The 13,944-nt window shown below is 55.6% G+C and overlaps 1 protein-coding gene across 1 annotated transcript in view; it reads left to right on the top strand.

Moving 5' to 3' along the window:
- PHGDH (phosphoglycerate dehydrogenase) overlaps positions 1-12,742 on the top strand; it is a 30,358-nt gene extending 17,616 nt beyond the window's left edge. The window contains exons 6-12 of the mRNA XM_029228951.1: positions 3,819-3,951; positions 4,502-4,650; positions 6,216-6,368; positions 9,249-9,381; positions 10,621-10,751; positions 11,348-11,585; positions 12,440-12,742. Of these exons, the coding sequence (XP_029084784.1) occupies positions 3,819-3,951; positions 4,502-4,650; positions 6,216-6,368; positions 9,249-9,381; positions 10,621-10,751; positions 11,348-11,585; positions 12,440-12,594 (1,092 nt within the window). The 3' untranslated portion in view covers positions 12,595-12,742. The remainder of the gene's footprint in view (positions 1-3,818; positions 3,952-4,501; positions 4,651-6,215; positions 6,369-9,248; positions 9,382-10,620; positions 10,752-11,347; positions 11,586-12,439) is intronic.
- Positions 12,743-13,944: the final 1,202 nt, after the last annotated feature.

The following is a 13,944-nucleotide window of genomic DNA, read 5'->3' as shown; positions in this document are numbered from 1 at the left end:
CTGTGAGGAGCAGACCAGCATCTCTTAACAGTTTCTTTGTGGCCAGGGTTGTGATGAGTCTGACGTTAGCCCAGAGGGATGGACGTTGAACCCGAGGCACCAGTTGTCACCGATTCTTTCAGGTCCTGCTAATATTGACTGAAATCTGCTGTGTTAGATACTGTGCTTACAATGACCCTCTGGGGTCAATGTTATTAACCCAGTTTTACTGATAAGGAAACTGAGGCCCAGGGAGCTTATGTGATACGCTCAAGATAATAGGATGAGTAAGGGGTGGAGTCCAGCTCAGACTCTGGGCCTCCTGAGTTCCAGTCTGGTGCTTTTTGCCCCACTCCACCACCGCCGTCTTTATTCCTGATCCCTGCTCATTAATCAGTCCCTGCCCCGTGTCCCTGTGCTCAGCCATTCGCAGGACAGGCAGCTGCCATCTCAGTCTGGTACCTGGAATTCCTACTGCCCTAGAGCAGTGATGTTCAAATATTTTCAGATATAGAATAAGGACCTGGGGTATGGGCCCAGAAAGAGAGCAGGTGGTGGGGCTCTGGGCCTTCACCTCTGCACCTTTGAATCGATCTGGTTTTATACGGAGTTTCTGTATAAGGTTTCATCGTGTTGGGGGAGAGCACCAACGCTAAGCCCGAAGATTGGCTCTGGGGTATAGAGGGGGCATGACCGTTAGGCTCCCCTGTTGGAGCCCCTTTACCTTGAAGGCCTTCTTGCTCTCCTCCGTCCACGGTCAGCCAGGGGACCGGAAGCAGCATGCTCAGCCTCCCAAGGCTGCCTTCTAGGACGGCAGCTAGGACGTCACCCTGGAGCTCCGCTTGAAAACCTAGGGTTCCTCTGCCGCCCCAACATCAGGAGTCCTGGGATGGAATGAGGTGGGGCATCCCTTTATGCAGCTCCCCAAGGCTCCTCTCTAAGAATAATAGATGTGTGTAACCGCGAGTGTCCTGATTTCTGCACACGTGAGGACATCTGACCTATCCAGGATACATTAGGACCCGACTCAGGATTGGTCTCCCGGGCCTGCTACCACCCTTTTTATCTCTGGCAACGTGGTCCCCTGATATAAGAACCCCAGCCCTTAGTTGAGCTCAGCTCCTGTCCGCCCTGGGTATTTTGAGTGAAAAATGAGAACAGGGTAGAATTCTTCCCCTGCAGTTGTCTGCAGATGAACGAGGTACTGTTTCTCTGTGAAAGAAAGCTGAGTCGGGGCCTGCTGACCGCTGTGGCAAATGCTTATCCCTCCTCTTCCCCCCACCCCACGCCGTCCACTTCCCTTTAGACCCAGGCAGCTGCAGCGGGGGCACTGGGCCAGGCTTGGCCTGCAAGACCCTTCCTCCCGGCAGCCCCGTGCTGCTTCTTGGCTCCTAGGAGCCCAGAGCCAATAGAGTTGTGTGAACCCCCTCCATCGGGCTTGGCTGTGTGACCTCCGTTGGTGTCCCTACCCTCTTCCCACTCCACATGAGGAAAAGTACATCTGGCTTAGAAATGAACGGGGCCGTTGTTCCAACCAGCCTCAGAGCCCACGGACAAAGAAGACTTGTGAGGACAAGGGCAGGATCCTCTCCCCTCCCCTGGGCGTTTCATTCTCCCCAAGAGAAACGAGGAGGTTACATCTGGGGGAATGGCCACGTGGGGCTGAGGCGGTCCCGAGCTCACGATCCGGTAGGGCATCTGGGAGGCAGCCTCTTTCTCCTAAACCTCTGCTGGAGGTCGGAGTGGGACCCACCCGGTGTTTGTTGTCCCACAAGGTTGATGATGAAAAACGTGATCCAAAAGTGACACCTTGTTCATAACCGTTTTCAGTTTCTTCTCTAGGAGTGCTGACTTGATATAGCAATCTTCTGTGCCATTATTTTCTAAAATAACTTGTATATTTCCCTAATTTCAAAAGAAATTCATGATCAGTGGGGGAAAGTTAAACGAGCGTAGGAAAGCATAAAAGAGAAAAATTAATCCTACCACCTAGAGATGACCACTGTTGAAGTTCTTTCTGTTTGTTTTTGTTTAATCCTGGGCCAACTCTGAACATTTTCTCAGGGCTAAGGGAGCTTTCTTTTCATGGAATGTTGAATTGTTGGAAGTCAGAGCAGGGGTGACTTTGAAATCAGCCACCTGCTTCTTTACGCAGAGTTGAGGACCCAGGTCTGGAGGCACTGACTTGCACCTTGACACACAGTCGACAGTGACTGAGGCAGGACTCAGGTCCAGCTCTTGGTTCACTGGTTCAGAGGCCATATCCTGGGTCGTGCCAGCCTGCCCAGCTCAGTTGGCTGTCCGGCCTTCTTGAGGACATCCATGCCTTTGAGACATGGACCAAACCCATGGAGAGAGCCCTGGGAAGGCTTCCTGGGCAGACCAGGAAGAAAGTGCGTAGGTCTTTGCTGTTGCAAGAGGTGGATGCTTCTCACCTGGTGGCACATGCATCCCTGCTGCTTGTGCTGCCTTGGCAACTTTTAAAGCGTTGTCCCTGCTGAGAGGTGTGTGGCTGACACCCAAGATTCCTTCTGATGTGGGAGAGATGTTTCCATCTCATTCTACTCCTGTTTTTCTCAGGTGGGGCTGTGGGCTGCTCACTCCACCCCTGATTACAGGGTAGGCATTAGGAGTGCAGGCCCTGGAGTCAGAACACTTGTGTCTCAGCTCTACCACTTGCTACTCTTAGGACCTTGGCTAAATCATTTAACCTCCACCTTAGTTTCCTCATATGTAAAACAGGGAAATGATAGTACCTAAGGAGGTTTGAGACACATAGTGAATGCTAAAGATGTTTGCCATTATCCACTATGAGTCTGTGTCCTTTCTTCCTTCTCCTGAGTTTTGTCTTCTCCACCTTTCCCTCCTCCCATCAATATGTGATGACCTTTAGCTGATTTCATAGGGTTGATGAAGTTTACACCCCCGAGTTTCTTGTCTGTCCCCATCTCCCAGGCGTCAAACTTCCCTCCTTCTCCACAGCCTCAGGGCGGTCCCTCTGCTTTGGGGGCCCACCCCCTCCCCAGCCAGCCCAGACCAGGCTTCTTTCTGGGTCCTCCCCACCCACGGTGCCTTTATGTCTCACTTTCCCTCTCTTGATGTCCTTCCCCATCCCAGTCAAACCTGCCTTGTTGAAAGGATATGTCGTTAGTCATTTATACCTCTCTGCGCGATTAGTCACCAAGTTATGCCTTCCAAAACGAGATGCACTTTAAGTCTTGTTAAAAGAAATTTCAGGAGAGGGGACCGTACTCTCCCCGCTGGTGTCAGCACTGGTGTTTCACCGTCTTCCCCAGTGGCGAGTCCCGTCTCCTTGGTAACCCGCTGAGCACCACCACTGTCCTCCTCCCTCATCTCTTCCTCGCTCTGTTGAAGTGGGCGGTGCACCTGCCTCTGTCTTCTGGCCTGCGGGGCCTCTGGCTGCAGCCAGCTTCTCCCCCACTTCCCTCGTGCCTTCCGACCGCGTCACGGCTCCCCGCAGGATCGTCCTGCCTCACGTGGGCTCCCCACTTTCCAAGGGTGTCTGAGCTCCACTGGTCCAACTGCACACCAGCTGTTCCTGCACCCGTTCGTGGTTCAGAGCTTGGAGGTGGGCGAACCTGCCTTTGAACTCTGGCGCCGCCCCCTCCAGTGTGTAAGCTCCACTTCCTTCAGCTCTAATGAAGGAAGAAGAATAGTGCCAACCCTGTTGTATTGTCGTGAGAGGTAGACAGGTGTTGGGGAAGGCTTAACTGTGGTGCGGGGCATAGGGTCAGTGCTCCATAAGTGGCTGCCGTGACTAATAATACCAGTGCTAATAATGAACAGTGACACTTACTCTCCCTCTCTGACTTCCCCAGACCATAGGGTATGACCCTATCATTTCGCCAGAGGTCTCGGCCTCCTTCGGTGTGCAGCAGGTGCCCTTGGAGGAGATCTGGCCTCTCTGTGACTTTATCACTGTGCACACACCTCTTCTGCCTTCCACCACAGGTAGGTGTGCCCCTACCTTGTGGGTTGGCCACAGAAGCCACAGACCAGATAAGGGTGGGCCCTCAATCTGGCCTTTCCACCTATGCTGGGGACCAGCTGTGGCGGTGGCCCATTCAGATCCTGTGAGCATGGAGCATGGTGATGTTTTGTTACATGGCCTTGCCTCAGACCGAGGAGGGGTGAGTTAGGTAGGAATGCACAGGGTCTGGGTGGGCTGGGTCAACATGTAGGACCAGTGACCCCATGAGTACTTCCTGGGACCACTGCCGGCAGCACTAATATCTCGGGGATATTTGGGATGTTTCTAAACTGAGTCTGGTCCAAATCCATGACAAGGACTCCTGCCCTAGAGCATCTGAGAAGGGAGCAGTGAGACCAGAAAGACCGTGGTCCCCCAGAAAGGAGGTGTGTGGGGAAGAGCTGGTGGGAGGGAGAGAGGGCCTTTGGAGCTGGTGCGGTGGCCATGGAGCCGGTGCGGTGGCCAGTGCAGTGGGGAGAGCACAGGGATCCCCACACCAGTGCCGCAGGAAAGCTCCTCCCTCTGTTCCAGGCCTGCTGAACGACAGCACCTTTGCCCAGTGCAAGAAGGGGGTGCGTGTGGTGAACTGTGCTCGCGGAGGGATTGTGGACGAAGGCGCCCTGCTCCGGGCCTTGCAGTCGGGTCAGTGTGCTGGAGCCGCGCTGGACGTTTTCACAGAGGTGAGTCCCTGCTCAGTGTTGGTGGGGACGGGAGACCAGAGCAGAGGGACTTGGGCTGCAAGCCCAGCTGTGCAAAGACCTTGAGCTTCCTGTCTCTAGCGGGAGAAATTGTGTCGCCAAAAGTAACACGTCTGTGGTTTGAGGAGCCCAGTGCAGAGCCTGGTACAGAGGCAGCCGAGCTGTCTTCTGCAAAACTCAGTTTATATAGGATGCATTCCTGGGCTTGGGCTCCTGGACGGCTACGCTGTTGATAAGTTCAGAGGAAGACAGAGCAGCAGATCAGTTCTGAGGCGGAGGATATGGGTCAGGCAGAGAGGGGTTTAAGGTATTGATACAGATCTCTGGTGAAATGAATCCCACTGCCAAGAAGACATTCCACCCAGTGTATGTTGGCTTTCCTTTCCCTTCCTGTCTTCCCGCAGAGGGAAGGAAGCTGAGGATACTGGTTAGACGTGTTCCCCTGGTCTCAGAGGCTGCTGTCCCTAGGTCTCTGTGCAGGAGCAGAGATATAGCATCTGCTCACCCACTGCCCCCATCCTGCCCTCACACCCGATAGCATTTCCACTCGAATCCTGTCCACCTCTCTTAAAAATCCCACCTCAGCATCGGAGATCGGGGAAAAAGCACGGGCTTTGGATTAGGCAGCGGGGGTTTGCTGGTTACCAGCTTTGTGGCCTTGGCAAGACCCTGGCCCTCTGACCCCCTGTAGCACTCAGTGTCTGTTCCCTGCCCAGGGCACAGCATGCGTTGGGTTTGTGGTCCTGGGCATCTCTCTCAGCTACATCGTCAGCTCCTTGAAGGCAAGGGTGTGCCTGACCCTTGTTTATATTGCCGTCTCCCTAACACAGCACCTTCCTCCTGCTCTCTTTGGCCTCCCCATGGCACTTACTACTCTGTGGCCGGCACTCACAGACCTATGTGGCCAAATCCCGTGGGAGCCGATAGAGTCCTGGGGAGAATGCAGAAGAGAGGAGGCCTAAGTAACATGTCCAAGGCCCCTATATTGTGCCCGGTGAGCAGAAGGGGTGGCAGGGGCACTGGAGGGTGGGGTAAGGATGGCCAGGTGGGCCGCCTGTCCTGGTGAGAGCCAGGATGCAACACCCGTGTGGAATGCCCTCAAAGAGCCTGCCTCTGTGCTAAGAGCTGACAGTAAGTGCTGAGGGGTGGACTGGACTTGGGGCAGGGGCTAGAGGGGAAAAACCAATATCAGCTATACCAGCTACCACTGGTTGAGAACCTCCTTTATTACTGCATAATCTCCATAATAGTGTCAGGAGATAGGTAGTAGTGACCCATTTTATAGATTGGGAAACTGAGGCTCAGAGAGATGGAGATTTTGCCCAAAAGCACATAGGTAGTAAGTGGTGGAGCTGAGATTGGAATCCGGTCTACAGCTCTGTCTCCTCTGCTGCGATGGAACATTCATGAGGAAGACGGTTCTTATTGAGTCCAGTGACCACCCAGACAAAACGGAAGCAGGAGGCAGCATCACCCCTGCCCTCTTCCCCTCCAGCTCCCTGGGGCCGTCTGAAGCAGCCCACCCAGAGGTGTCTCTTTCTGGGCAGGAGCCACCCCGGGACCGGGCCTTGGTGGACCACGAGAACGTCATTAGCTGCCCCCACCTGGGCGCCAGCACCCAGGAGGCCCAGAGCCGCTGCGGGAAGGAAATTGCCATCCAGTTCGTGGACATGGTGAAGGGGAAATCTCTGGCGGGAGTAGTAAGTATGCCATGTGGGGCTGGGCCCGGAGGTCAGAGGGAGGAGTTGCAGAAGGGCGTGTTGTCGCTGGGACCAGATTCAGCCCTGGGAGCCGAAGATAAGGGACTGTACTTGAGCCAGTGCTCTGGGTGGGGTGGCAGGAGCTGCCCCTGCTTAGCCTTGAGAGCTGAGGCCCGGCAGCAAGGAGCCAGCTTAGCTTGTTTATATTGTAGGCTCACTGCTGAGATTGTGTTTTTTCCCAGTGCCCTGCCTCTGGAGAAAGGCTCCTTTGTTCTCCACAGGCCTTGGGAGTGAAGGAGTGTGGCTGGCATGATGGCGGAATGCCCGAGGTAGGGGCAGGTGGGGGACGGCCTGTGGAGAAAGCCCTGAGAGGGCGTTCTCACCTCGTGACCCCGAGCGCTCGCCTTTCATCCCATCTCTCTTAGGACCCTGAGCAGGGATGCCCTGCCCAGAAGCCTGCATCCATCTTCCCCATAGGAACCCTCCAAGCCAACTGGCCCCCTTTCTTTCCCCAAATCATGGTTTCTTGACTGTGTTCACAGTGGGCCCTTCCTGGTACGTGTTCCTCTTCCAAGCTGAACTTGACTTATACTTCAAGTCCTGTCTCATTCACTCAGTCTTCAGATGGTCCCTAAACTCCAGTGGGTACCAGATACTGTCAGAGCCCTTTGGGGATATGGAGGTGAATAAGGAAGGCATAGCTGTCCATCAAGGGGTTTGCGCACCACCTGCCCCTTCACGAAGACTTGCTTGGCCTTTCTAACTCCATCCCAACCCTTTTGCAGTGAGCCACATTCTCTCCTATTATTGACATTTCATGAGTTTATATCTTAGTTCTTAATTAAATTCTAAGTTCTCAGAGGACAAACAACAAAAAAGAAAACACCACCAAAACCAAAAGGATGTAAGCTTCTCTGCAGTTCATGTGGCTCTGCCTGGAGCATTTAACCAATAATGAATGAGAGTTGGGGCGCGGCTGGGGGGTAGTCCCTGACCCTCCTGGCTGACCCTCAACACAGGCATTTTCGCTTCTGAGGACCGAACTGCGGCAGGAGAGACACAGGATGCTTTGTTCAACCCTGCCAGCCCTGGTTTAAGAGCCCAGGCCACTGTGGCCTCTACACCCTGAGAAAGTAAAGGAGCCTACTGCTGTCCCATAGGAGGGCTCCTCGGGGGCAGCCATCGCAGGTGCGACGGGCAGGCTGGGACAGCCTGGCAGTGGCCACAGCTCGGTGGTCAACAAAGACACATACCCATCCATGTCTGCACCCTCTCTCTGTGCTGTGTCTGTGGGCTTCTCAAGACAGGGCACTCTTTCTCACTCCCTTTGCATGCCATGGGCTTCTAAGCAGTTCATTCCTCCCCCCGTGAGGCTGGAGGGGACCCAGGCGAGGTTTGGGCCACCGTGACCATTGCCACCCAGTCTGGGCTGGGCTTTTCTTTTTTCTGTCCACTCACAAGGCAGGGTACAGCCCTCAGCGGTGCAGCCCTTATGAGTTATTCAGGGAGTGGTGGCATTCCAGGCCTTTTCATGACGGGGACTCAACACCAGCTCCATCAAATGGGCCCACAAAATATCCCCTTCTTACATAAGAGGTCACATCTCCTAGTCAAATTGTTAAACTTAGGCAAATTGAACTCTCCAGCCACAACGGCTGGTGGGGTAGAGTAGGCATTTGTAAGAAAGACATATTTGTCACATGGGAAACTCCTCTGTCCCTCATTCTTTACCGGGTCCTCTCCAGTTCTGCTCTAACGTGAGGCACAGACTAGCATTAGGGTCAGGTTGGTGCCCCAGTGCATTGGCTCTTCCTGGAGCCTCCCACTCGTCTAGAGAAGACAGACGCTCCTTTTACTCAGCAGACCTGGGGGAAGCACCGTCCTGGCCTGTGCATGCACCTGACCAAGCGTGGCGCCTGCCTTTGGGGCTTCTCAGTTGAGCATTTTCCTGCTGCCTGCTGCAGGCTTTAACACCCCAGCTGTGGCCTGGCCCTTCAGTTCTCCCGCTGCAGCTCTGGGACTCACTGCCCTTTCTGTGCCCTTCGGAGAGGATCAAAGGGGACCCGGCCGCAGGGTGCGATCACACCAGGATGCCCCTTACACAGAAGGGTCTGCTGGGGGTCCTGCCTCCTTGGTTGTTTCTGTCACCACAAGTCTCTCTTCTTTAATTCTCTGCCAGTTGTGTCTTTATGAAAACAGGAATAGAAGCGTCCATGTTTTCTTTTCATTACATCTTAGAGCTGCCTGATTGATTTGCATCCAACCCGGGTTTCTTTTTTTGTTTTGCGGTACGCGGGCCTCTCACTGCTGTGGCCTCTCCCGTTGCGGAGCACAGGCTCCGGACGCGCAGGCTCAGCGGCCATGGCTCACGGGCCCAGCCGCTCCGCGGCATGTGGGATCTTCCCGGACCGGGACACAAACCCGTGTCCCCTGCGTTGGTAGGTGGATCCTTAACCACTGAGCCACCAGGGAAGCCCTCCCCATACGTTTTATGTCAAAGACTCATCTTCCTTCCCCAGCACAGGAGAAACAAGTCTCTGGTGGAGTGGGTTGGGGGCACTGGCACATGTTCAGAGAAGAGGGAGATATCCTTTTCCCCATCTTCCCACTCCCTTCTGGCAGTTTGAAGTGGTCTTAGCCTTTTGTGCCCTTTTCCGGCTCTATAGCTCTCCTCAGCTATGGGAACAAGTTGTTGTCACCTTGTTGGTGGCTAGTGGAGGTTATCACCCCCCAGGCACCCAAAGCAAGGGTGGCCCCATGCCACCTGCTCTCCACATGGAGCTGAGTCTCAGCAGTAAGACCTTGTTTGGGGGCCGAGTTGGGCAGGTGTGCCCTGTCCCATCCCTTCCTGACCTCTGCCCTGCTCCCCTCTCCCTGCAGGTAAACGCCCAGGCCCTTACCAGTGCCTTCTCTCCACACACCAAGCCTTGGATTGGTCTGGCAGAAGCTCTTGGGGCACTGATGCAAGCCTGGGCTGGGTCCCCCAAAGGGACCATTCAGGTGGTAACACAGGGTAAGCCGGGAACTCTGCAGAGGGAGAGGGAAGAGGGGCGTGGACTCGGCACCCCACCGGGTGTGTCTGCTGCAGGCCACAGACCAGTGAGGGACGCAGAGGTGACCCCGCTCTTGTGACTCCGCGTTTCACGTTTGGTCTGAGTATGGCTTGCTTGCTACTGAGGAGGATGAGTACAAAAAGTTATTGGGAGATATACTTAATTTTCGTAAATCATGTTTATGCAGTCTTTTTAAGACATGCATGTTTGGGGTGCAAGAGGGACCTCCGTAAGATTTGGAATTTCACGTGCGAGGCAGTAGGATTGGTGGAGGGAGTCCGGGTGAAGCAACAGAACATTTTATTCTGGTTTTGACCCTGTTGCTTACCTGCTGTGGGACTTTTCCTTCTCTGAGCTGTGAGCTCTTCACCTGTGAAGTGAAAGCCAGGGCGGGGGTGTCAGACGAGGCAGGCGGCGAGGACATTTTGTGCTCTGACATCCTCAGGTGGGCCCTCGGGCAGGCTGATGCCCGCAGGGGCATTTGCTCCGCCGGGGAGTGGGGACGGGAGCAGTCCCCGCTGTCTGCCCCTCTGCAGGCTCTGGCCGCCTGTGCAGTGGGTCCAGCCCTGTGCAGGCGTGGTTGAGAGACCAGGGAGGGCCCCGGTCCCCTGACCCCTGCAGGGGCTTGTCCTCCCCGTTGACCATTGGGCATCCCCTCCCTTGGGGAGAGACTGGAGCGGAGGCAGGTAGAACCTGAGCATTGCCGGTACCAGGCAGGGGCAGAGCCAGGGGCCTCGCTGGCCGGGGTGCCGAGGCCTCAAGGAGACAAGACAGGGAAGTGGGCCCAGCTGCTTTAGTCGCCCCTTTCTGCTTCCATTTCCTGAGGCTGGCAAGGGCATGAGTGCCGGGTAGGGATGAGGGTAGGATATTCTTCAAGTGTCCATTTGGGGAAGGACAGGCAGGCCAGGGCGGACAGGCCAGGGGCAGGTGTGCGGGGCAGCAGAGTTAGGCCGGGTTCTGGAGAAAAGCTTCTTAAACTGGTGTAGAGCATCCCCGGTGTCCTGGCATGGACCCCCCGTGTGTCCCCCACCCTGGCCACCTCTCTGCCTGCAGAGGAAAGCAGAACCACCTGGCAGGCTGGAGTTGGGCCCCCAGATCAGTGAGGAGCCGTGACCCAGAGCTCGGGGCCAGTGATGTGCTGCCCACCCCCTTGTTGTTCTACACACAGTGGTCTTACGGTGGCTTCTCTGGGTCCCCAGGATTGTCCCTGAAGAACTCTGGGAACTGCCTGACCCCCGCCGTCATCGTTGGCCTCCTGAAGGATGCTTCCCGTCAGGTGGAGGTGAACCTGGTGAATGCCAAGCTGCTGGTGAAAGAGTCCGGCCTCGATGTGCGCACCCCTCCCCTCCCCTCCCCCCCCCTCCATCCCTCCATCCCGGGTCAGCACTGCTTTTCTCGCCTGCGTTCAGAGCACCTTGCAGCTCTGCTCCCCGAGCGAGCGGGAGCCCTGGGCGCCAGTCCTGCAGGTGACAGTGTCTGCCTGTGAGAAGTAGCTGTGATCTCTTCACTTGCAGAGTGCAGATACCACCGGCCCCGAGCATCGCTACGAGTGAACTAATACTCGTGAAAGTGCTTTGTGTATAAGTGCTCTGTGAGTGGGAAGGGCAGCAGTAGCCCCACTTCACAGCTGAGGAAATCGAGGAGCCCGGCTGGGAGCTGGGAGATAGTCCGGCGTGCTCGGCCCCTGATTCTCCAACCAGTGCCCCTTTACCACGGCACCCGGGTTCCTGGTTTGTCTGCAGACTCCGGGAGCTCGCCGCACATCCTCTTAGCCTCTGCCGCCCCTCATGGCTTCCCCATCTGCCCTCTCCCCCCCGCCCTGAATTGCTGAGCGTGGCGTGGCCGCAGGGCTGAAGCCCTATAAATTGGCGATTAGGCCTAGGGAGGGGGTGGGCGTCACTGTGCCTTTTTGCCTTCTCTCTGCAGGTAACCACTTCCCACAGCCCTGCTGCACCAGGGGAGCAGGGCTGCGGGAAATGCCTCCTGACCGTGGCCCTGGCAGGTGCCCCCTACCAGGCCGTGGGCTGGGTCCAGGGCACCACGCCTGTGCTGCAGGCACTCAACGGAGCTGTCTTCAGACCAGAGGTGCCTCTCCACCGGGGCCTGCCGCTGCTCATGTTCAGGACTCACCCCTCCAACCCTGCGATGCTGCCGACCATGATTGGTGAGGAGGGACCTGTAGGGCCGGCCGGTGCCCTTGAGGCAGCGGTGTGTGTGTGTTGAGGGCTCTGTCCTGGGACTGGGCTCCGTGGGCTTTTGCCTCCTTCAGCCCCTCTCCATGCCTGCCGGCATCACTGGATCTGCAGCAGGTTCCAGGACATTTGAGGAGCCGGTATGGAGTTCTGAGGTTAAGTGCCTTATCTAAGGTCGTCGAGCGGTGCGTCAGGGGTAGGGCCCCAGAGCCCCTATTGATAGGCAGGTGCTCATCACAGCAAGGACACAGTTGAGAACTGCCTGTAGAGCTGTATCCCAGGAGCTCAGAATTAAGTTGCAGGTTTCCTTCTGACCGCAGGCCCGGTGGTGGCCAGTCTGATCCAACAAAGCATGTCAGGGCATCCCCTCCAGATGTCGTGGGCATCTTGGATCTGCTTCTGTCCCCTGGCGCTCGGGCTACTGGGAGTTCTGGAGCACTTCCAAGTATGGGAGAGTGAGTGTGTCCACAGGCCTCCAAGGGCCTAATTTCACTATCGTTGCCAGCTGCCCAGGGGAACTTTCCCCTGCTTTTCCCCTTTGCTGATGGTCTGGATAAAACTGGCAGCCAGCAAGTCCAGCTCTGGCTCTTTGTGGTTGATCTTCCCTCCCCTGCCTTGCCTGATGGCCAGGGTGTTCCTAAAGCCTGCAGAATAGCGAGGGACCTGGGCAGAGCCCTTTGTTCCCTGTCTCAGCGCTTTGATTCTGAGACCATCGCCCCCGTTAAAACATTGATCTTGGGAACTCAAGGCTTGTGAGCCTGCTCCTAGCCTCTTGCTTCTCCTTCCCCCAAGCCCTGTGCCAACCAGGGGTTTCTTCTACTTCCAGGCCTCCTGGCAGAGTCGGAGGTGCAGCTGCTGTCCTACCAGACCTCAATGGTGTCAGATGGGGAGACCTGGCACGTCATGGGCATCTCCTCCCTGCTGCCCAGCCTGGAGCCCTGGAAGCAGCACGCGACCGAGGCTTTCCAGTTCCACTTCTAACCTTGGGCTCACTTGTCCCAGCCTCGTGGGATTTTCTGAAGAAACACACCCACTGGGAGAGGAGAGCCACATTCCTTGGGCTGACACTGCTTGTGTCTCATCTGACCCCTGTCGTACAGCAATAACCACCCAATAAAGAGCCTACCCCGTACTCTTCCGGGCACCTTTGTGTTGTCATTACCCTGAAGAGCCACCAGAGGGCATCCGCAGGCAGCCGTGGGGTTAGATGCTCTGCCTAGGAGGAGTAGGATTAAAGCTCAGACTGCTCCCATAGAAGTCTCCGTCTGCTGGGGGGACAGAGCACACAGAGGTCACTGGAAGCAGTGAGGCAAGTGCCACAACAGGTGTATATGAATTCTGTTGAGAGCAGAGGAGGAAGTAATTGGAGCTGTGGATGGTGGTTCCCAGGAGATATTTGGAAAGATTTCATAAGGGGAAGAAAGTGTGAGTAAAGGCACAGGGCCTGAGGATGTTTGATGAGTTCACAAGGCCAGCTCAGTATGGGTTGGACAGTATATTACTTGATTTTTTTTTTTAAAGATAATTTTCACGAAACATGGCAGAATGGTACTCCTGCATCCTAAGGGTTTCACCTTTTGAGGGTTTTTTACTGCATCTGTAGGGGATGATCCATTCCTACCTTATGCCCAGCAGCATCTGTTTTGGAGACAAGGCAGGCTAAGAAGGCCCGGCACCGGGCAGCTAATTGACAGTGGCAGGAGCAAACCCATCACTGTGGCCTCAGAGCTGTGACTGAACCAAAGGTCGGTAGAAGCTCCACCAGTAACCGCTCGCTGTGCTGACCTCTGCTGTGAGCTCATAACATGTATTATGGCCTTGCAGTAGCACACCTGGAAGGGGATGGGCCTGAACTCGAACAGCAAGGTGGCTTTGAGCTGCTTTGACCTTGAGCACAGTGCTTAATTCCCCTAAACCTTTGTTCCCTCATCAGTAAGGGGGATAATGACGCCTCTCAGGATTGAATGGCTTAAAAAAGTGGTGTATGGGAAGTGCCCGAGGCACTTGGCTTCTTCATCCCTATGTCTTTCTTTAAGAGCAGACGACCAGGTCTCAGTCGCTTACATAGAATCCCATGCTCCAAATGGCCCCCATGCTCCAAATGGCCCTCCCTTTGCCCTTGTGGTGATGTTCTGCCAGATCTGGACGTGGGGTGTCCTGACATCAGACAGCCCATTCTCTCTGCCTGGAAAGAGATCAAGAAGCATCTGGTGGGGGTCGGGGGTCGGGGGAGCCCATCGATAGCTAGAAAAATAGGCTGAGATTGATAACTTAAAAATTGAGCTCAATCTTCAGCCGCCCAGCCTCTTCTCAGAAGCCCCTAGACAAACC

This window comes from Monodon monoceros, unplaced genomic scaffold (genome assembly GCF_005190385.1).
Source record: "Monodon monoceros isolate NGI ecotype Baffin Bay Population unplaced genomic scaffold, NGI_Narwhal_1 Super_Scaffold_18, whole genome shotgun sequence".
NCBI classification, from domain to species: Eukaryota; Metazoa; Chordata; class Mammalia; order Artiodactyla; family Monodontidae; genus Monodon; species Monodon monoceros.
The sequence above is the reverse complement of the archived record's forward strand: the minus strand, read 5'-3'. Positions and strand labels throughout refer to the sequence as shown.